Source organism: Equus quagga, chromosome 11, assembly GCF_021613505.1.
Source record: "Equus quagga isolate Etosha38 chromosome 11, UCLA_HA_Equagga_1.0, whole genome shotgun sequence".
NCBI lineage: Eukaryota > Metazoa > Chordata > Mammalia > Perissodactyla > Equidae > Equus > Equus quagga.
Window position 1 is genome coordinate 25,792,823 of NC_060277.1, and position 23,036 is coordinate 25,815,858.

At 40.1% G+C, this 23,036-nt stretch overlaps 1 protein-coding gene across 1 annotated transcript in view; it reads left to right on the forward strand.

Annotated features, from left to right (window-relative positions):
- The first annotated feature begins 539 nt into the window (after positions 1-539).
- Positions 540-23,036, forward strand: part of OSTM1 (osteoclastogenesis associated transmembrane protein 1) — a 32,256-nt gene continuing 9,759 nt past the window's right edge. The window contains exons 1-3 of the mRNA XM_046677340.1: positions 540-1,015; positions 8,616-8,730; positions 17,487-17,584. Of these exons, the coding sequence (XP_046533296.1) occupies positions 614-1,015; positions 8,616-8,730; positions 17,487-17,584 (615 nt within the window). The 5' untranslated portion in view covers positions 540-613. The remainder of the gene's footprint in view (positions 1,016-8,615; positions 8,731-17,486; positions 17,585-23,036) is intronic.

A 23,036-nucleotide genomic window follows, 5' to 3' on the forward strand; every position in this document is an offset into this window, starting at 1 on the left:
GCCGACCTAGACAGTGTTAAAAAAAAAAAAGTAGCTTGGAAGCCACTAGGCTCCAGTACCAAAAATAATCAACAGACGTCATTACTCTTTCCAGATACGACGAGGGGGAAAATTATGCTTAGAAACACCAAGTGAAAACCTGCAAAGGCACCTGCCAGCAGGCTTTCTCAGGGAACTCGTAATTCTCACGGCCCAGGCCGTCCCTCTTTCTGCGGTGGGAAGTAACGCCGCAGACTTCGAGAACGCAGGGAACTCCAAGGGCCAAGACCCCCGAGATCTAATTGTTGAAGGTAGCGGATGCTTGGATTCCCACGGCAGGCGAGCCTCGGCTGAGTGACCCACAGCTGGACGCCACCTCCGGCGTCGCGCGCCCCTCAATCAGCTGCCCTGCGCGGGCTGGGTGCGCGAGGCGGCCCGTGCGCAGGCCCGCCGGCCGCGGAGGCTCCCGGCAGCCAATGGGGCGGGGCGCTGCGCGCCGGGGGCGGGGCCGTGACGCTCGCTCCTCGTGACCCGGCTCGCGGCCTGCGCCCGAGGAAGCCGGAAGCGGCGGCCGTAGACAGTACCGGCTCACGGAGGGGCGGCGGCGAGCGCCTTGGGGGTTGTGAACCCCGCGATGGATCCGGACGAGACGGTCGCGCCGCCGAGGTCGTCGCTGCTGCCGCGGCTGCTGCTAGTGTCGCTGCTGTGGTCCGGGCTGGCTCTGGGCGCGCTTCCCAGGGGCGGCAGCCCCCAAAGGGTCCTCTACGACCTCCTGTCGGAGCAGCAGTTGCTGGAGGCGGAGGACTTGTCCCTGACCCTGCTGCAGGGCGGGAGGCTGGGGCCTCTGTCCCTACCCCCGGGCCTGCCGGATCTAGATCCCGAGTGCCGGGAGCTGCTGCTGGACTTCGCCAACAGCAGCGCAGAGCTGACCGGGTGCATAGTGCGCGGCGCCCGGCCGGTGCGCCTCTGTCAGACCTGCTTCCCCCTCTTCCAACAGGTCGCCAGCAAGATGGACAACATCAGCCGAGCCGTGGGGGTGGGTAGAGCACACCCGAGACCTGTGCCGTGGAGGGTTGGCAAAGCAGGAAGGTGTAATGATGGTTAAGTCTGGGGGCCTCAGTTTCCCCATCTGGAAGAAAAAGGGGTTGGACTGGGGTTGTGGAATTCGGGGCATCAGAAAAGGAGGTAGAGGCATTATAGGGCTTGGATTTTGCCTCCATGGCTGCTGTTCGGCATCCTCTTGGTACATATTTGCAGACAGGTATGCCTAGTTTTCTTGGGGTTCCTGCGCCCGAAACCCTGTCTTTCCTTACTTTCCTTTACTGCCTTCCCCCGACTCCGCCACAGCTTCTTCCCATCTTCTCCCGGAGTTCCCAGGAAGGGCCCTTTCCTGAAACCCCAAGTGAAGTGAGGAAGCTATAGTGAGGTAGTGGGTAGGAGCTTGAGCTTTGCAGCCAGAAATTTTCAGATCCTCCACTAACAGTTTGGCCTTGGATTAATTATCTTAGAGTCTTAGTTTCCTCCTTTGTAACATGGAGAAAAACTGCTGCCTGATGTGACTGATAAAAGGATTAAAAGAGATAACGTATGAGAGTTCATCTTAGTGATTAAGACAGACTGGAGCCAGGCGGCCAGGAGTGCAGTTCTCCTCTGCTTATTAGCAATATACTCTGGACAAGTTACTTATATCCTCTGTGCCTGTTTTCTTATCTGTAAGATGGGGATAAAAGGAAGTCTTAGAAAACTGGCACATAGTAATAGTTCTCAGTAAATAGGAGCTGAAATTTTTGGCGATGGTAAATCTGCCCTCCGTTCTTGGTACCCTTAGAGCTTTTCTGGTCATGTGGTAGGTGCTGTGAGGGATTTAATAAAAAGAAAGAGAGACAGAGAGAAGATGTGTCCCTGCTCCTGAGAACCGTATAGGGTCTAGAGTAGGAAAGGATTAGACTATCAGGGCTGGTGGGAGTCATGAGGTGTGGGTCGGATATGCCTTGTAACGGAAGAACATGAGGAGTGACATTAGGATTGTGGAGTGGGAAAGTTCCTCTTGTACTGAGAGGACAAGTAGTCTCATGAAAATGTGGTTGGAATTATTTCGTAAATCATAGTTGATTTGACAAAGTATAAACTTGTATGTAGTTGCTTCCTGCCTTGTCAGCCTGATATTACTTAACATGTCTGGGTTTTTTTTTACAAAAATGGGGGATTTATTTACATTAAATAAATTCTGTCGTCAATCTTTCTGTAAAGAGTTCGTTTTCAAGATGGTTTAAATAAATTTTGGCTTAGATGCAGGATTTTTCAGGTATACGTTTATTGGGTATAGCAAGGGGGATATATAGGTCCATCTCACTATGATTTTAAAATAAAGCTCCAAGGCTTGTCCCTGTCAACTACAGCAGGGTGTGGTGTGGCATCATATTCTCGAGCACTTAGGTGAGTTCTGTAGCCAGAGTGACCGTGAATCAGGATGCAAAGCTTGGATCTTTTGAGGCAGCAAATGCCTTTCCCATTTGTGTAGATAGTGGAATTAAGAAGAGGTTAAGAAATCACCCCAGACTCCAGTAGTGCAGTATTATGGGCATCACCCAATCTGTGTATGAATTTCCACATTTCCCGGGGGAGGCTTCCCAGGTCGGGGGTGGCAGGAACTTCCTCTCCTTTGTGCCTCTCAGATTCCACCAGTGACCTGGGCACCTGGGTCGCCTCACCCTTGTGTGAAAGGAAGAAGGTAAAGAGATTAAAAAGGCAGAAAAACCCTTTCCCCGATCTCCGTGTCCCCTCCAAGTCAACCTAGAGCTTGGTCTGTTTCCCCTCCTTTCCTCAATAGAGCTGGATGTGGTTTATTAGCTCAAAAGCATGATTTCTACAGTTCTGTGGTACTTCATGGATTTAGCAGGCTTTTTTGGATTGGTTTGGGACTTGAACCATCATGTATAATAAGGAACCTATGGGAAAATGTGTTGTGAGTTTCTTAGGAGTGAACTTGAAGGGATTAGTCGTCTTTTGTGTATTTGGTGGGGGTTATTTCCATATTTTCCTTTTGTCTGAGCATCAGTCTCTCATTTTAAAAGTCTAATCAGCAAACACACACTGTTCTTAAATGTTGGGCTGATAAAAGGATATAAAAGGAGAAGAGGATAAGGTCCAGGCCTCAAACTCTCAGTGTAGTTGGGGAAAAGTAAACCTATATTGAGAAAAAGAAAAAGGAACAAATTGTCAATGTCAATGTTATAAATTGTACAATAGCAATTTAGAGCAAGAGAGTGAAGGAGATGCTGAATTAAAGGCAGGAACAGAGCAAGATGGGGTTAATCAGAGAAAACCTGCAAGCTGAATTTTGAACAAGACATCCTTTCTCACCTCTTTAGGGTGAATCCATGTTCATGGATCGAGAGAGGAGGGGAGTATAACAAGGAGAAAAAGGATCAAAGGTAGAAATTAGCAAGCTATTTCTGTGATACAGTAAGCTAATTCACTTAACTATAATAGAATTATGACAATTCTATTTTCTTGTCACTTCCTCTTGGAATTACTGCGACAAGGACCGCATGTGGTTGTATTATCTCTAGGTAAAGAATACAGTGATTTGAGGCCAGCCCCGTGGCCAAGTGGTTAAGTTCACGTGCTCCCCTTCAGTGGCCCAGGGTTTCACAGGTTCGGATCCTGGGCAAGGACACAGCAGCGCTCATCAAGCCACGCTGAGGCAGCATCCCACATAGCACAACCAGAAGGATCCACAACTAGAATATATAACTATGTACTGGGGGTCTTTGGGGAGAAGGAAAAAAAAAGATTGGCAACAGATGTTAGCCCAGTTGCCAATCTTTAAAAAAAAAAAGAATACAATGATTTGTGAAATCTGAATGGTAGAAGTGATGGATTCCCTCGTCCTTAGCGTTATACTTTCTTCTTTTAGTTTAAACTGAGAGAGACGTGGTTTCTTTGAGCTCTTCAGCATCATCAGAGTGGTTGCCAGGATGCCTTGGCCTGGCAAGTTGTGGATAGCTACGTTTTATCTTCTCCTTGGTTTTTAAAAAATTTATGTAGATAGATATATAGACAGACATATAGATATGTATATGTCTTTATGAAGGTGTAGTGATGGGGGTATGTATCTGGAAGTGTTCAACATACTTTTAGTATACATTAATAAATAAAATCTTAGGAATATAGCGGGAAAATTGGAACACAGAATAACAATAATCTGTGTCTATTTAAAGGTTGGAAAATATAATGCTTCTTAAGAATTCATTCAAAAAGTTATTGAGGGCCTATTATGTGCAGGCTAGTAGTAGTTACTAGGGATATAGCTGTGAATGGACAGAGGTTGTACTCTGATAGGGAGAATAGACCTTAAACTTTTCAATAAAGAAGTAGTATTTTAATTTTGGTGTGATAAGTGTTGCAATGAAAAAAACTCCAGATGCTACCAAACCGTTATCACAAGGGTGCTGATCTTGACTAGGACTGGAGGTAGATAGAGTGGTCAGTGATTAAAGCTGACCCCTAAAATCTGAGTGAGAGTAGGGCAGCGGAGAGAAGGTATACATGTAAAGAAGTAGCAGGTGTGAAGACTCTGAGACTGAAGTCTGGTAAGTTTGAGCGGTAGGAAGAACTGAAAGCACTGTGAGTCAGGAGGAGACTAGTGATCTGAGCCTGGGGATGTGAGCAGGTGCCAGGTCATGTGGGCCTTGTTGGGTATGTTAAGGATTTTAGACTTTGATTTTAAAACAATGTGATGTTAGTGAAAGGTTTAATTCTGTGGAATGACATGATCAGATTTGTACTTTAAAAGGCCACTCTGGTACATAGAGAAAATGGAGGGGACGGGGACTGGGGCAGGGAGGGGAAGAGTAGGTATGGGGAGATGGGTTAAGAGACTCTTGCAGGGATGTGGGAAATGGCGGTGGCTAGGATACGTGGGGGCCATTGTGATGGGGAGAAATGGATAGATTTCAGAGAGATTATAAAGATAGAATTGACAAGATTTGGTGGTTAGTTGAATATGGAGAGTGAAGGAAAGGAAATGCTCCTTCCCAGGGTTTTAATAAGAGCAGCTTAGTGAATAAGGGTTGCCATTTACTCAGATGGAGGGAGGAACCTGTTTGGTGGGGAAAGATCATGAACTTGATTTTGAACTTGTTGATTTTAAGGTGTTTATGAGACATCCAAGTGGAGATATTGCATATGTGGTTGGATGTATATGTCTAGAGATCTGGATTGAGGATAATATGTTTGGGAGTAGGTGGCTTAAAAATAAGTGTTTGAAACCATGGCACCTGAAGAATGAGAAAGGAACACTACGAATTGAAGATTTGGGTAGAGGATAAAGTATCAAAGGAGACTGAGAAGAAAGAGTCAGAGAGATGAAGAAAAATCAGGAGAGTGTGGTGTCTTGTAAATGAAGGAAAAGGGAAGGGGTGGTTATTTGTGTCATATCCTGCTGAGAGGACTGGAAGTTATTTATCAACATTGACATTATTGGTTCCTTAACACAGGAGTGGTTTTGATGGAGTGCTTGGGGATGAAAGCAAGATTAAATAGTTAAATAGTGAATGGAAGATGAGGAAGTGGGAAGAGCGAACCTACACAATTCTTGAAGAGTTTGGCCTTGAAGAGGAGATAAGAGAGAGGGGTCACTAAAGAAGACTGGGGGACTCAGGGATTTTCTTTACTTTCTTTCTGGTCTTTTGTCCCTCCAACCCTCTGTCTCTCCTTCTCTTCTTCCTTTCTTAAGATGGAAGTGACCGGAACATGTTTAAAGGCTGATGGGAAGGATCCTATAGAGAAGGTGAAGATACAGGAGAGAGTGGAAAAGTAAACAAGTCGGTTTTCCTGAGAAGGCAGAGTAGATGGGATCTAGGGCATCCACAGGGAGATGAGCCTTTGATGGGGGAAGGCACTTTTGGCCCTGTAACAGGAGGGTAGGAGAGGTTAGGGTAGAGGTTGGCAGGTCAGAGTTTCAACTTGATGGCTTCTGTTTTTTACTGTCAACTGGGAAGCTAGATCTTCTCTTGAGATTAAAGGGTGAGTGGAGAAGATTGGAATAGTGGTTCTAAAGGGAGGAGAATGAGCAGACAGGACAGTGAGGTGTGCAGTTTGGGATTATGGATTTATTGTGGAAATAATCTGCTTAGTGGTTTGCTTTTTTGCCAAACAGGCATGTTGAAAGTGGATGGTTGGGTTCATTGTGATTAGGGTTCTGCTAAGTGGTTATGACACATTTGAGTACTAGGAGTTCTAAATATAAACCAAGGGCCAATATTTTTGGTCATGTGCTAGGCATTGAGAATACTAAGATATAACACAAAGTTCCCTTCCTGAAGGAACTTCTGTCCAGGTAAGGAACCTAGACACACACAGGTGGATATCATACTTTAAGAAATGGAGCCTCAGAGTGATTAAGTAACTTATCCAAGGCCATGTAGTGGAAGAGGCTGGGTTTGAATCCAGAGAGATACTACTTCTATCATAGAGTTGTTATAAGGATTAAATAAGTTCCACATTTGGAGCATTTTGGGCAGTTAGGTATTCAGTAAGTACATCATCATCATTGGGGTTATTCGTCACTTCTCTTCCTTTCACACTTTCGCCACTGTCTTTTCATCATGCCTGAATTATAGAAATATTCTAGTTAGTCTCCCGCCTCCTTACACTACGTATTGTGGCTGAGACTGGTGTTCCCAAACTCTGCTTTTCATGTCACTCTCTTTAGAAATCTGTAAAAGTTTCCCACTGTCTGACTCTCATGACCCTCAAGACCCTTCATAACCTTGCCCTAACATCTCCCTTTAATGCCTCCACTTTCATAGAGGTACCCTCCATTCTAACTATATTGGCCTACTGAATACCCCCTCAATACCTCATAATCACTCCCACTTTCACCCTGTGATCGTTTTGTTCTCCCATTTTAGAACCCTCTTCCCTTTCTCAGCATAGGGCTGAATTCAAATCCAACTTCTTCCATGAATTCTTTCCTAATTTCCCCCAACTACACCGGTATCTTCTTCATCTGAACTATTCTACACATTGACCACTCATACAGGCTATACTGTATTGATTTTTTAAATAGCCAGTCATGTACTTATGAAGACTCAACTTAAGTAACTTATTACACTTAGCCAACTACACCCGCTTAGAGCAGTTCAGGTTGGCAGCAGGGTGGCTAGGTGAAGAGCATATATCAGCCATGCTCCATTTAAGAAGTAACAATAGAAATTTTCTTTATTGCTCTGAAAGCAATTCCAAGAAAGGAACTTTTTTTTTTTTTTGAGGAAGATTAGCCCTGAGCTAACATCTGCTGTCAATCCTCCTTTGTGCTGACGAAGACGGGCCCTGAGCTAACATCCATGCTCATCTTCCTCTACTTTATATGTGGGATGCCCGCCACAGCATGGCTTGATGAGTGGTGCGTAGGTCCGCACCTGGGATCCAAACTGGTGAACCCTGGGCTGCTGAAGGGGCCTGTGCGCACTTACCCGCTGTGCCACTGGGCTGGCCCCAGAAAGGGACTTTTTAAATGAATTTTTAGGTTCACTATTTTAAAAGCGAGCGTTCATTTGGATACATCTTTTAATGAGAAGACAAAACTAAGCCACAGAGAGGGTAACTATCCCAAAATGAACATCAGAGGTATTTAAAACAAGAATTCTGCCGTAAAGCCCTCCTTCCCTCTTTTCCCGCCCTACCTGCCTGATCAGCTCTTTTCCCGAGTTATCACTCTCTCTCTCTCATTACTCTTCACGCTATATAATTCCTTATCTGTATGTCTCTGGGGAGATTCTTGAAGTCCCAGTGTTGATGGCATTCCCTTAACTTTCTGTATCCTTAAAACTCTAGGATTCTTGTACTACCTGGTAAATAATAGGAGTTAAATGACTTTTAAGGAATGAAGGATAAGCAGGACTTAGTTCTTTGCTTGGGGCAAAAGGGAAAATTAAATAGATAAGGCTTAAATAATTTAGGAACTTGTTTTTATTATTTGCATAGTGTGAGTTTCATTATGGAAATGATCTCTGGAAATCGTAGTCTTCTATCTGGGTGCAAACTGTTTGGGTACAAATTTGATGTGTCACATTTTCTTGTGGATTATAAGATTTTGAACCAAAGATTGCCAAGAAGATGAAACTAAATGTTTGGTGATCATTTACTCACCAGATTAAAAAAATTATGTAAATAATAGATAGTCAGTATAGAAAAAATTGAGACAGTGTAAAAGAGGCGAAAAAGAAAATAAAAATCACCATATTTCCATTTTTCAGAGATAACCACTGCTACATTTTGGTGAATAACTTTCCAGAATTTTTTCCTTTGCATGAAAAGTAAGAAACATGACACGCACACAATTTGGGCCTCAGTAGTTGAGATTGTTCTTTAGAAGCCAGTACTTATTCAAGAAGCAAAGATGTTCTTCCTGTGCAAGTGAACTTGGTGCCAATAAATGTTAGCTACCATTGTTTTATTACAGGTGTTCTTATTAATGGCATGATTATTTGATTATATCAGGCAAAATGTTAAAATGCTTATAATAAATATTTAAATTAATTTTATAAGGTTTTTTTGCCTCTTGTTGGTGTTTGGGAAGTCTAAAAAATATTCAGATTGTATTTTTCTATTTTCTTTTTTTGTTACAGAATACTTCAGAGAGTCATAGTTGTGCCAGAAGTCTGTTAATGTCAGATAGAATGCAGATAGTGCTGATTCTGTCTGAGTTTTTTAATTCCACGTGGCAGAAGGCAAATTGTGCAAGTAAGTAATTCTTTCATTTTCATTTTGCAATTATGGTTCAATAGCATAGATGTCACATTTTAGTGAATTTTGAAATCTTTGAGACTAGATAATACTTTTTACTACTGAGTTTAAATGAACTGTGATTAGCATCCTGGTTTATTACTGGGAACTACTCGGGCAAGTACTGAGAGGCAGAAAAGCGTAGGAGTTACCGGCATGAGTTTTGCAGTCAGGCAGATGTGGGCTTGATTCTAATCTCTGCCACTTACTAGCCCTAACTACCAGCTGTCAGATCTTGGGCATGTAGCTTTGCCTCTTGGAACCTCAGTTTCCTCACTGGTAAGTTGGTCATAGTAATGGAACCTACCTTATATGATTGTTTTGGGATTAAATGAAATAAATTGTTTAAAGCAGTTAGCTCAGTACCTGGTACACAGTTAATGTTTTAGAAATGTTAGCTGTTTAATATAATAATTATGATGTTTATAATAATCTGTCAAATGTAGGGGGAGGTGATAACATCTGTTCTTTCAGTTTTGTATGTATTTGTACAACAAAATGAGATCTATTTTCAGGCATTTTTGGGAAAAATTAAAATTACTATTTCAATTCAGAAGCGTTTTGAATACCAACTACGTACTAGGCTGTTTTTGTTTTCCATGCCTTATAATTTAGTGAAGGAGAAAGTTATATTTACAGTATAACCTAAGACAGATAAATAAATGCATTAATAAAATTACAGAGTCCTTGGGGGAAGTAGAAAATAAATCGAATTAGGGAGAATTTGAAATGACTTCCTGGAAGAGATACCTTTTGATCCTATACGTTTATGGCTGGGCATGATTTCAATAAATAGAGATGAGAGGAAGGACATTGCAGATAAAGAGGCCTTGTGGACAGAGGCCCAGAGGTATAAAGGAGTAGTCAATGATCTAGGATCCTAGAACCACATGGGAGATACAGTTGGAAAGAGAAACTAAGACCTTGACTGATATAGTAATTTATCACTTATGCCAACATTTTTAATACTGCTTGGGACACCAACATATTATTAATAAATAGTTGTGTACTATAGTCTCTTGGGGGTTTACAATACACATGGAATATGAAAGGCAGTGAGAAGTATGACAGGTTAAAAAAAAAGTTTTTTAACATCATTTAACCTGGCACTTTCAAGCTTTTCCTTTTTAACTACAAAGACCCTTTTTTTCATGGAACTCCATTGGAAGAGGAAGAGAGAGACCAGTGAGGAAGTTATTATAATAGTTTAGGCAAGAAGCAAAACAACCATGAAGTAGGGGCATGGGCTGTGGAAATAGAAAGGACAGGGTGGATTAAAAATCTGCGTGTGTGTAAGTCATTAAGGAGCTTAACTTTTCTAAGGACTTGTCTTTTTGGTTAGTTCATATGAAGAAAAACTGTAAATGGGAAAAAGACTCCCTTGCTCGATTATTTGCCTTTTTATTTAAACACAAAAAAAGACTGATCAGTTTTCTTAGAATTTATGTTAAATTTTCTTCCTTTTTTTTTCCTTTTTCTCCCCAAAGCCCCCCAGTACATAGTTGTATATTCTTAGTTGTGGGTCCTTCTAGTTGTGGCATGTGGGACGCTGCCTCAGTGTGGTTTGATGAGCAGTGCCATGTCCGCGCCCAGGATTCGAACCGACGAAACACTGGGCTGCCTGCAGCGGAACGAGAGAACTTAACCACTGGGCCACGGGGCCGGCCCCTCTTCTTTTTTTTTTTTAAGAGTGCTCCTGAGCTAACATCTGTTGCCAATCTTCCTCTTGTTTTTCTTTTTTCTCCCCAAAGCCCCAGTGCATAGTTGTATATCCTAGTTGTAAGTCATTCTAGTTCTCCTATGTGGGACGCCACCACAGCATGGCTTGATGAGTGGTGTGTAGGTCTGTGCCCAGGACCCCAACTGGTGAACCCCAGGCTGCTAAAGCAGAGCGTGCAAACTTAACCACTTGGCCATGGGGCTGGCCCCCTATGTGAAATTTTCAAATGCAAGTCACTAACCCATTTGTCTCAGTTACCTTTTTGTGATGAACTAGTTATTAAATTTCCAAATACAATGGCTGGTAAGTGATGCCAGCTTTAGGGATCTTTAATGGTAAATAATATGGAGTCCATTCAGTCTGGCACCTAAAATATAAAATGGGGAAGAAAAAAATTACAAAGGAAGAACAGAAACTATGGATATGTTTTAAAAATTTGTTTTTAACTGAGACTTAAACCGATATATGATCCATTTTGTAGGAATATGTCTTTTGATGTATAAAGTAAGTACTCCTTTCTCATCCTCTATGCTAGCAAATACAAAACTATATATAGGTAAAATCTTTTTAAGCAAATTTAATAATTCACTTGTAAAAAGAATATTATTAAGAATATAAATGTAAAAATATAAAACAGAAAATATTGTTTAAAAAATATTAAAATTGCTGCACTGCCCAAAGCCACCTTTTCTTTGTACTTGAGCTAGCTGTAAGGTGACACCGAGTCTCTGCAGTTACTAGTTGATGAAAGGAAGGCTAGAAACCCAGTAAAAAAGAGAGAGTGCCGTCCTTGGACCACTCCCATCTCTTTTATCTTTAGAATTCCCGTGTCTTTGAATGATATTAGTCTTGATGGGAAATGAGTTTTTGAAAATTGGTGGAGACTCAAAAGAAGTCTCAAGAGCTCAACTCTTCCAATTCGCGTTACAAATAACATGGAAACGAGTTCTTCTGTAAACTGACTGACATATCAAAGGTTTCTCCTGTTCAGAATTTTAAAGCTGTCATCAAAAGTGTATTGTTGACACACTGACAGCCTTGTTATTGAGGTGCTTCTGGTTGTCTTGTGCATGTGACAGTTGAATACTTTTAGCAGCGTGATCAGATTTGATGAGACCGTGGATTGTTTTATGGTAGTGTGTTGGTTCTTTGTTTTTCTTTTTCAACTTTATTGAGATATAATTGACATATAATGTTGTGTAAGTTTAAGGTGTACAATGTGTTGATTTGATACAGTTACATATTGCAAAAGGGTTACCACCATAGTGTTAGGTAACACTTCCATCATGTCACATAATTACCGTTTCTTTTTTGTGGGGAGAACATTGAAGATTTACTCTCTTAGCAATTTAGAAGTATATAATACAGAATTGCTAACTGTGATCACCACACTGTACATTAGATCCCCAGAACTTATAACTGGTGATTTGTACCCTTTGACCAACGTCTCCCCATTTCCGCTACCTCCAACCCCTGTCAATCACCATTCTTCTATTTCTGAGTTCAGCTCGTAGTTGACTACACATGTGGGGCTTTGTTTCTGAACTCTTGATCCTGTTCCATTCATCTCCTTTCCTGTGATGAGTCAGTCTTCCCTAGTTGATGGGACTCCTGAGGAAGGGATTTATGACCATTCAGTTTCTTTTGGAGGATCTGTTTTCAGGCAGATAAAGGGGAATTCACAGAAAGCTTCTCTCTGCATTTGCTGTTTTTCAAGTGCCTTCAGCTCAAAATAATCCTTATGGCAAAGGGGCATATTTTAGAAAGGCATATTCTGCCATCTTTCACTTGTTATGTCTTGGTTCTTTACAAATCAATAATAAAATTTAATGGTTAACCAGAAGGTCTATTAACCAGAACCCCTCTTTCCTGTATTTTATCTACATGGTAATGTACTAAGCATCAGCCCTACTTATTTGTATCTTACAATTTTAAATGTCTTAGTTTTCATACTTATGACAACTTAATTATGTTGTTCAGGTACAAGGTTCCCACAGTTTGTACTATATTTTCTGAAGCTTGCCTTATTTTTCAGAAATTGGTGATTGTCTCTCTTGTTTTCTATAAAACTAGTTTTGAAAAACAACAGAGATCTTTGTACATACTCCTAATAGATGCCAGATACTTTATCTAAAGATGCATAATTCCTGTTATGATAGTTTAGTAGGTTTCTATGTAAGATTTTAACTTGAATCTTTACCACCTTTAAGAATGCCTCTTGAGCTGATGTTTGAACCCTCACTGAGAAAGAAGCTATGCTAATCTGTCCTTGATGAGGCCTCATTGATTATCTGAGATGAGGAACATTCATAATGACCACTTCACTTAGTGCTCATAGGAAGCTTTATTATTAGTGATATTCCTTAACTTACTAATTTCTAATATATATAGCTTCTCACTGCCTGTAACCTTATGTTTCCAATTCCTGCAAAAGAATGAAAGAGGAATTTTGCTGGAGTTCCTTTGTTTTAAGTCAGAAAGTCAGGGCTCTTTAATAATGAAGACATTTTTAACCCCATTATATAAATGAATTTCTTTGTGTTTTATGATACCACTCTAATGGTCATTGGAAGAATTTTGATGGAACTGCACTGATGCAGTACTTAACAAGATGACCAGTCTTTATTAGGTTTTAGTTTAATTTTCAAATAATTTTAAGTGAAAAGGAGTGATGGTCAGTAAAATAGAAGAGAGTAAGTCCTTTTTGTTGTTCAAAGAAGCTTCATTTATAAATTACTTTTTTCTTTTGTTTTTATTTATTTTTCATAATTCTATAAATTACTTTTTATAAAGAAATTACAAAAACTGAAAACCCTGTCAATCTTGTTAGCCCAACATACTCATATTCTGCATATATGTAATTGTGTTTGTTTTTATTTATATATACTCTGCCTCATGTGTAAAAGGGTTCAAGGATACTTTGTGATGACGTTAAAGCAGGATTAAGAGGGGCTGTGTTATATCTATATATATTTTAAAAGAATTTAGTGTGTGAATTTTTTGAAAGCTGACAGATGGAGTAACATTTTTAAATAATAAAGAAAACATGGTATAATTAAGAGAATACTTAATGGAGAGTCTGGAAAGTGTATTTTATATTTTAATGCTTTACTAACTTGATGTATGATCCTCAGTATATCACTTTATTCCTCTGGCTGCTTCCTAATTTGTGAAATAATCCCTCAGATTTTTTTTTTATTATTTTTTAAAGATTTTATTTTTTCCTTTTGCTCCCCAAAGCCCCCCTGTACGTAGTTGTATATTCTTCATTGTGGGTCCTTCTAATTGTGGCATGTGGGACGCTGCCTCAGCGTGGTCTGATGAGCAGTGCCATGTCCGCGCGCAGGATTTGAACCAACGAAACACTGGGCCGCCTGCAGTGGAGCACGCGAACTTAACCACTCGGCCACGGGGCCAGCCCCGATCCCTCAGATTTTTAAATGATAAGGTGAACAGTCAGAATGGGACTTACATTCTTGAGAAGATAAAGCTGCAGAGAATGTAGAGTACTGAGTTCAGAGAGGGAAGGGCTCTAGGAATAGGTTCATCAGCAGGGCCCCAGGTATACCAGGTTCAGACCGAGCCCGGAACCAGGGGCCTGTATGAAGGGGGTGAATGGGGCCGAGTTCCAGCTCAACTTCTGGAGGCAGAAGTGCCTTTTGTAACTGATCTAGCCAGAGGGGATGCCTTTTTCTAATCTGCAGAAAGGAGTCTAAACGTGCTCATTGCCACCCTGTTCGCCAGGTTTATGTTTCATCTCTGTTGCCAGTGCTCATCAGTTGGTAGTGACTGCTGGAATCCTTGCACGTGAGACCTCCAGTGCAGTGGAGGGAGGAGTGCTGACTCCGAGGGTTGAACTTTAGTGGTTTAGAATGTAGATGTGAATATTTTATTTATTTTGAAGTGTTTGAAAGTACAGGCTCAGGAATCAGACTGAGTAAAAATTCCAGGTTTTCACTTTCCAGTTTCGTGACCTTTGGCAACTGCCTTATTCCTCTAAGCCTCTGTTCCTTATTTAGAAAGTGGAGGTAATGAGAAGTTCTTGCCTCATAGGGTTGTTATAAGAATTAAATGAGTAGGGCCAGCCCCGTGGCCGAGTGGTTAAGTTTGCATGCTCTGCTTTGGCGGCCCAGGGTTTTGCCGGTTCGTGGACATGGCACTGCTCGTCAGGCCATGCTGAGGCGGCGTCCTACATGCCACAACTAGGAGAACCCACAACTAAAAATACACAGCTAGGTACCGGTGGGCTTTGGGGAGAAGAAGAAAAAAAAGATTGGCAGCAGATGTTAGCCCAGGTGCCAATCTTTAAAAACAAAAAAAATTAAATGAGTAGATGTGTTTAAAGTACAACAGAGCACTTGGAACACAGCAAGTACCCAGTTAATGTTCGCTTTCGTTGTCGTGATTGTCATTTATCACAGAACATGGACATCTCACAGTGCGTCATGTCCTAGTGTCTACTGTAGGGGAGGAAAGAAGTCTTTTTCCTCCACCCGTTTTAAGTTCTCTGGCTGAGACTCTCTCAATTAGGCTGTCCAAAGACAGATCAACAAGAGAAAAACAAACCCAAGTTTATTAACGTGTACTTTGTGCGTGTACACATGGGAGCACACAGTGATGAGTAACAAGAAGGGATGGTTAGAACCTGGGCTTATGTACCATCTTGGGCTAATCAAAGGAAAAGGGATTTGGGGCTTCTGGTGGAGGAGGGAAGTTACAGGAAGGTGACCTGGAAAAGCATGGTAAACAAGGGTTGTTTGGTAAGGTTTGTTATGCATGTTTAAGTTGGAGCCTTCTCCATAGATAAGAGTTGTTTAGAGTCCTCCTTGTCCTCTTACATGAGAGGGAGACATCTTTACAAATGGACATTTTCTTTATAAATGTAAATTTTATTTACAAAATGAAAACTTGCACCCTGTTTTTGGAGTGCCGCCCCCCACCCCTCCTGCATCTATCTGCTGGTTCTCAGTGGCCTTCAGCTCAAAATAATCCATGTGCCAAAGAGGCATATTTTGAGGTGTTGTATTCTGGTACTCTTCACCACCTATTCAGTCTGTCTCTTATCCATTGAATTCTTTCTGTTTGCTTTGCCACCTTTTTCATGGGTGGTTGCAGTAGCCTCCTCTCCTGTTCCTCCACTCCCAGGTGAGAGAGAGCATATTAGATGGTCCTGAGTGGGTGTAATATACAGCTATCAGTTGAAATTAAAGGAGTCAAGAGTAGGGTTGAGTACTAGAGAACAGAAAATATTTGGAACATCCCCTCTGCAGTAATTGACAGGGTGTCTACAAGATTGTTTTGTGGCCCTGAGATTAGAATTTGAACTGAGTCCCTTCATGATAACTTTAGAGTTTTCTATAATAGCGTTCCATGATGCAGGCTCAGCGAGCCAAGGAATCGAAAGAAAGATTTCTTAGACTCTCAAGGTCTGGTACTAGTGCTCCTTTATTCAGAGAAGAGCATGGGGACAGGACCCATGGGCAGTAAAGAGCTGCAAACATGGGTTGAGGGTAGGGCTAAATTGATAAGGCATAGGTATGTGAGTTATTTCTTTACAAGACAAAGGAAAGGTTATGTAAAAAAGTTGTTAAAATGGTATCAGTGCAGGCGGGGTCTGATTACTGGGTGGTCCTGTAACTTTGGATCAGGTCAGATCAGGTCAGGATGTCCTGTGCTTCCCAGAGGATGATATAGATTGGTACATAGGGCAGGACGCCTTGGACTTCTCTCCCTGGGGCAGCCTTGATCCTCCTCATTCTACAACCAGAATTGAAAGTAGAGAAAGTAAATGGAGGCTGTCCAGGGTTGGAAATGTTTGTGAGTACGTGGAACGTAAAGAGAGCGAGGATTCTAGGAGAGTGAGATTGAAATGGCTGACCACCAGAAACCAGGCACTTGAATCTAGATCTGAGAGAGTAAGCTGAGAACATAGGGAAAGGTCAAAGCGAAGTGAGGATAAAGAATAGGTTCGAGGCCGGCCCAGTGGCCGAGTGGTTAAGTTCACATGCTCAGCTTGGGCAGTCCAGGGTTTCATGGTTCAGATCCTGGGTGTGGACGTAGCACCACTCATCAGGCCATGCTGAGGCAGCGTCCCACCTAACAGAGCAAGAAGGACCTACAGCTGGAATATACAACTATGTACTGGGGGGCTTTGGGAAGAAGAAGAAGAAGAAAAAAGAAAAGATTGGCAACAGATGTTAAGTCAGGGTCAATCTTTAAAAAAAAAAAAAGAATAGGTTCATCGAAGAAGAGAGAATAGATAAATCGTGCTATAGTCATACATAGAAAACAATGAAAAGGGGTGAACTGTGCTAATGCTAAGCGAGAGTAGCAAGTTGCAGAGGAATATCGTTTATGTAACATTTTTTAAAACGTGTAAAACAATTCTATTTTTTTCCAGACTTTCCTTGAAACCCCTTGATCAGTATTTTAGGCAAAATTCTCACCAGCTTGTTTCTCTTCTCTCCCAACTCAATAGATTAGAAAGAGCAAATTAAAAAAGGTTACCCTGTTAGGTGCAATAAATGACCGCTAGTGAAGATGGAAGAGACACAGAGCTACTAGATTTGACACAGAAAAGGATCAAAAGCATATGAATTTAGGTAAAATTAATGCAGGATAAACAGTCTTATTCCTAAACAGCATTAGGAGTGCCCCTTACTGCGCAGCGTCTGATATCTGATGTTCGTGATTAAGACTTTGCACCATCAAAAATCAATTTAAATTTTATTTGGTGTATTGTTTTTATAAAGAGGAGAATATGTGATTATTTAAAGATTTTCATGGAAATGGTTATGATGTAAAAAAAATTGTTTTGGAAACTGAAAGGGGTAAGCTTCAGATATTTGAGAAATTCTCTTATGTGGAACACTTCATGCTTATTTGAATGGAGAATTACTGTAGTGCGAAACAGAAGATGATAGCTTGAGAGATAAATGACAATACAAAATTGTTGCTTGAGATATAGTAATATACTTTTTTGGTTTTTTGACAGATTGTTTAACGAACAAAAGTGAAGAATTATCAAATAGCACGGTATACTTCCTCGATTTATTTAACCACACCTTGACCTGCTTTGAGCATAACCTTCAGGTATTTTATGTATGATGCTTGAAATTAAAATGATGCCTTGCACAAATGAATAATAAATAATACCAATTGTTGATATTTATCTGTACACGCAATGTAGGGCAACTAGTAGACATGGATTTCTGCTAAGTTCTTCCATTACCCGACCTTAGGCAAATCATGCAGACTTGAGTTTTCTTATTTGTCAGGTGGGGATAGTAAGATCTACCCTGCCTGCCTTCAAGTATTTTGTAGTGAGGATCCAAGGAGGGTAATGAACATGAACACTTTAACTGAGGCATGTGATTATTTAATTAAAACACGATGTTGTTCTGTGTGACAGTAATTTACTGTGACTGTTTAAGCAGTAGGGTATTTTACAATGTAGTATGATTCTGTCTACAGAAAGCCTGTTCTTTGCCTCAATGTTTGCTTAAATATGTTTTACCTACTTTAAAAGGCACTATTTAGTAAGGTAACTTTTTGAGTATTGAATTATAATATAAAAGGTAGCCTTTAAGAAACCTACCATTGGTTTTTGTTTTCTCCATCTCTGACCCTTGAATGTTGGTATTGGAACTTCCCTGGTGGTGGTGAGGGGGCGAGATTGGAACTCTGGTAAAATCCTAGTTTGAAACTTGCTTAACAAGTAAGTAATCCCCAGAAAGAGATGTAAACATATTTAGGATGCAGGGATGTATGAGTTCCTCTTTAATAAATGTGATAACATGGAATTCTGAATTTCCCTGAGAATAGTAAACTCTATTAGATGAGCATTCCCCAAATATGTTCTGCAGGACGTTTATAGATGGTCCCTAAAAAAAGGCTCGTGTTCTAATAAGGCTGGGAAATGCTTTACTACAGGACTTCAGAACGTTAGTGGACTAATGTACGTTGTAAAACTCCAAATGGTAACTTTTGTAAACAGCATTTACCACATGTATTTGACCAGGCACTCTTTGGTTTAAGAGACTAGTGTTCTGATGAATGATTTTAGGGAAATAAGCATTTTTCCTGGGATGTTAGTTGCAAATATTTTTTTCCTAGTTTGTTGTTTGTCTTTTTATTGTGCTTTTCTTTTTGTTATGAAGACAATTTTAACTTTTGTGTTGTTAGATTTATCAAAAAATTTTTAATGGCTTATGGACTTTGTGTCACACTAGAAGGCCTTTTCTCACTTTGAGATTATTTAAAAAATTTCTCCTGTGATTTCTTTTAGTACTTTTATGGTTTCATTTCCTGTATTTAAACATCTTTTATCTATCTGAAATTTATTTTGGTGTAAGATGTGAGGCATAGCCCCAACAATTTTTTCCTGATGGCTTCTTGACTATCCCGTGAAATGAATTTTAGAACCAAGTTCAAAAAATTAATCATTTTAAGATTTTGTTAGAGTTGCGTTACATTGTAGATTCATCATTTGGAAAGAATTGACACATTTAGATACTGAGCTTTCCTATCTAGGAATATGATATGTTGTTTTTTTTATTGTGGTAAAATAATATATATTTGGTGTACATATATAATGTGATAAAATATAAATTTTACCACATTATATAGAATACCACAGAGTATAAAATTTCCACATTATTGTTTTAAAGTGTACAGTTCAGTGGAATTAAGTAATCTCACATTGTTGTGCACTGTCCCCGCCATCCACGTCAGATCTTCATCTTCTCAAACTGAAACTCTGTCCCCATTAAGTATTGACCCCAATTCCTCCCCTTCTAGCCCCCGACAACCACCATTAGTCTCTATTTTTTAATGTCTTCTAGAGTAGTTTTATTTATTTAAATTTCATATAGGTCTTACATGTTTCTTGAGTTTTTCCAAGATATTATATAGTTTTTGGTGCCATTGTGAATGATACCTTTCCTTCCCCTACTACAGATTTTAACTGATACTTTTGAAATGCTTTGTTTTGGGATAATTTTAGATTTATAGAAAAGTTGCAAAGGTAATACAGAGAATTCCCATACGTCCCTGACCCAGGTTCTCCCAGTGTTAACCTTACATTATCATGGTACATTTGTCAAAACTAAGAAATGAACATTGGTACGTATCTGTTAAGTAAATGCCAGGCTTTATTCTGATTTCCCCAGTTTTTCTACTAATGTCCTTTTTCTGTTTCAGGATCTATTCTGGGGTAATATATTGCATTTAGTAACTGATTACTCCTTAAAATTTCTATCATGTGTAGCTATGTTCCCTTTCTTATTCCAAATGCTGTTTTTGTGAGTCCATTTTTTCCCTTTTGTTTCCTTTAAGCTTCTTAAAGGTACGTTTGTTTTTATTGATCTTTTTGAAAACCTACATTTGGCCTTATCAATTTCTGTTTTATTTTTCTTTATGTGTTTATTCATGCTTTTGTGTTTATTAATTTCTCCTCTGTTCTTTTGGTTAATTTTGTCATTTTTCTAGTTCTTTAAATTGAATGGTTAATTTATTTTCAACTTTTCTTGCTCAACAATAAAGTAATTTTCAGACTGTAAGTTTGTAACTTTGGCCTTTCCAATAATAGATTCTGATATGAAGGGATCGCATTTTCATTTATTTCTAAATAATTTCTAATTTTAATTTTGATTTATTCTTTGACTTAAGAGTTCCTTGGAAGATTATTTTTTAATATGAGTGGCATGATTTGTTTATTTGCATTTGTATGTCTCAAATTTTAATTGGAGTTGCGATTAGTAAATGTAGGCTGTCTACATTTTTGAATTTATTGAAATACCTTTGTGATGTAATAATCAGTTACTTAAAATGTTTCCTGGGCATGTGGCCGGCCTGGTGGTGCAGTGGTTAAGTTCACACGCTCCGATTTGACGCCCGGGGTTCGCCGGTTCGGATCCCGGGTGTGGACATGGCACTGCTTGGTAAAGCCATGCTGTGGCAGGCGTCCCACATATAAAGTAGAGGAAGATGGGCATGGATGTCAGCTCAGGGACAGGGTTCCTCAGCAAAAAGAGGAGGATTGGCAGCAGTTAGCTCAGGGCTAACCTTCCTAAAAAAAAACCAAAAACGTTTGCTGGCCATTTGAAAAGAATTTGTTTATAGGATACAAAGTGATACATATATCCAGTTCTAAGCAATTATTTTTAATATAGCCACTTTTACCTTTTGGGACTTCTTTTTTTTAAGAGGCAGCCTGATCTTCTTTTACCATAGATCTTTGCAAATAAATATGACAAAGTGCATTATTTTTTCAATCTTTTTATTATAAAAGGATTTCAAACTTGCAGAGACATTGAAAGAGTGATATAATGAAGACTCATGTATCTATCATCCAAATTCAACAATTATCAACATTTTGTCATATTTGCTTTATGTCTGAATATATGCATTTTTTTTGCTGCAGCACTTGAAAGTTGTAGATATTATGACATATTACTCATCTAATTTTTTAAAAATTTTGTTTTTTGAGTAGTGTTAGATTTATAAGAAAGTTGCAAAGATAGTAAAAAGTTCCCATATGCCCCTCATCTGGTTTCCCCTATGTTAATATCTTATATTGCTGTGGTACATTTGTCACAACTAAAAAACCAGCATTGGCGCATTACTATTAACTAAACTCCAAAGTTTATTTGTATTCACTAGTTTTTCCAGTAAAGTCCTTTTTACCATCCAGGTTACCACATTGCATTTAGTTGTCATGTTTCCTTAGTAAGTTGGTTTTACTCATGACAGTTCTGACGCTAAATGTGTGGGGTTTTACCACACCAACAATCAATTCTCTGATTCTCTGACACCAACTAGGTCCTGTAATGCAATTTAATTCTGACACTAATTACCCAGAGTTAGCATCATACTCCACAGATTTAAGGGCTCAGTCTCACAAGACAGCCCTCATTTCAGATGCCAGTTGCAAATAGGCTGCCCAGGTTACTCACACTTCTGTCTGACTTGGCTACGAAGTCAAGGGGTTCCCACAGCTGGTCCCCTTTCAGGTTCGATAATTTTCTAGAATGACTCACAGAACTCAGGAATGCTCTTTTCTTCTGTTTACTGGTTTATTAGAAAGGATACAACTCAGGAACAGCCAAATGGGAGAGATGCATAGACGGTATGCGGGGTGTGGGTGTGCAGAGCTTCCATGCCCTCTCTGGGTGCACTACCCTCCCAGCGTCGATGTGGGCACCAACCTGAACACAAGCTCTCCGAACATTTAGGGTTTTTAATGAAGGCCTCACTACATAGGCATGATTGACTGCATCGTTGGCTGTTGGTGATTAGCTCGATCTCCAGCTCCTCTTCCCTCTCAGAGGTCGGGAGTAGGGCTGAAAGTTCCAATCCCTGATCATGCCTTGGTCTTTCTGGCGACCAGCCTCCATCCTGAAGCTCTCTAGGAACCCCCAGCCACCAGTCACCTCATTAATGTACAAAAGATGGTCTTGTCACTCAGGTATTCCAACGGTTTTAGGAGCTGTGTGCCAGGAACCAGGGACAAAGACCAAATATCTGTTTCCTGTTGTACCACACTTAGTCTCCTCTTGTCTGTGACAGTTTCTCAATCTTACCCTGTTTTTCATGACTTTGACAATTTTGAGGAGGGCCGGCCAGGTATTTTGTAGAATGTCCTTCAGTTTGGGTTTGTCTAATGTTTTCCGCATGGTTACAGTGGGACTGTGGGTTTTGGAGAAGACGGAAGTGAAGTACCTTTCTCATCACATCCTGTCAGAGGTACATGCTGTCAAGAGGGTTTATCCCTGATGATGTTAATCTGTATCACGTGGACAGGGTGGTGTTTGCCAAGTGTCTTTAACGTAAAGTTACCTCCTTCTTCCTCTTTCCATACTGTTTTTTTTGGAAGCAAGTTACTAAGTAATAAGGAGTGGGGTTAGGGAAATTAAGCTCTGAGTCCTGGAGGGGTGAATGTTTACTTAAATTGTTTGGAAATCTTCTGTAAGGAAAATTTGTCACTTCTTCCACATTTATTCATCTATTTATATCAATATGGACTCATGAGTATTTATTTCATTCTTGGGGCTATAATTAATTTTTAAAGTTCTCTCCTATTTACTGAATTCTTTTTTGTTGCTCTGAGATCTGGGTTTAATGTGTCTCCCTTTAGAATCATTTCATTTGTTTGTTTGTTTGTTTGTTTTGTTTTCTTTTTACATCCATTGTTAGGCTCATCTTACTTTCTTAAGTGCTCATGTGGCCAGTGGTAGGATGGTTATACCAGGCTGGGAGCACTGGAAGAAATCTCTCTCTTTCCATATGGAGTTTGGTTTCTGTAGCTTGGCTTTTGAAAGTTTCCTCAGGCAGGCAGTATGTGTTCACTTATTCAACAGATATTTATTGGGTGCTGATTATGTACCAGGCAGCATTCTGGGCACTGAGGGTAGAGCAGTAAACAAGACAGATAAGATTCCTGTTTTCGTGAACTTATGTCCTAGTAGGGGTGAGACTGATAACAAAGAGATGAGATGATTAAGAGTAATGAGTCCCGGGAAGGGGTGTGGTATACTACCTTAGA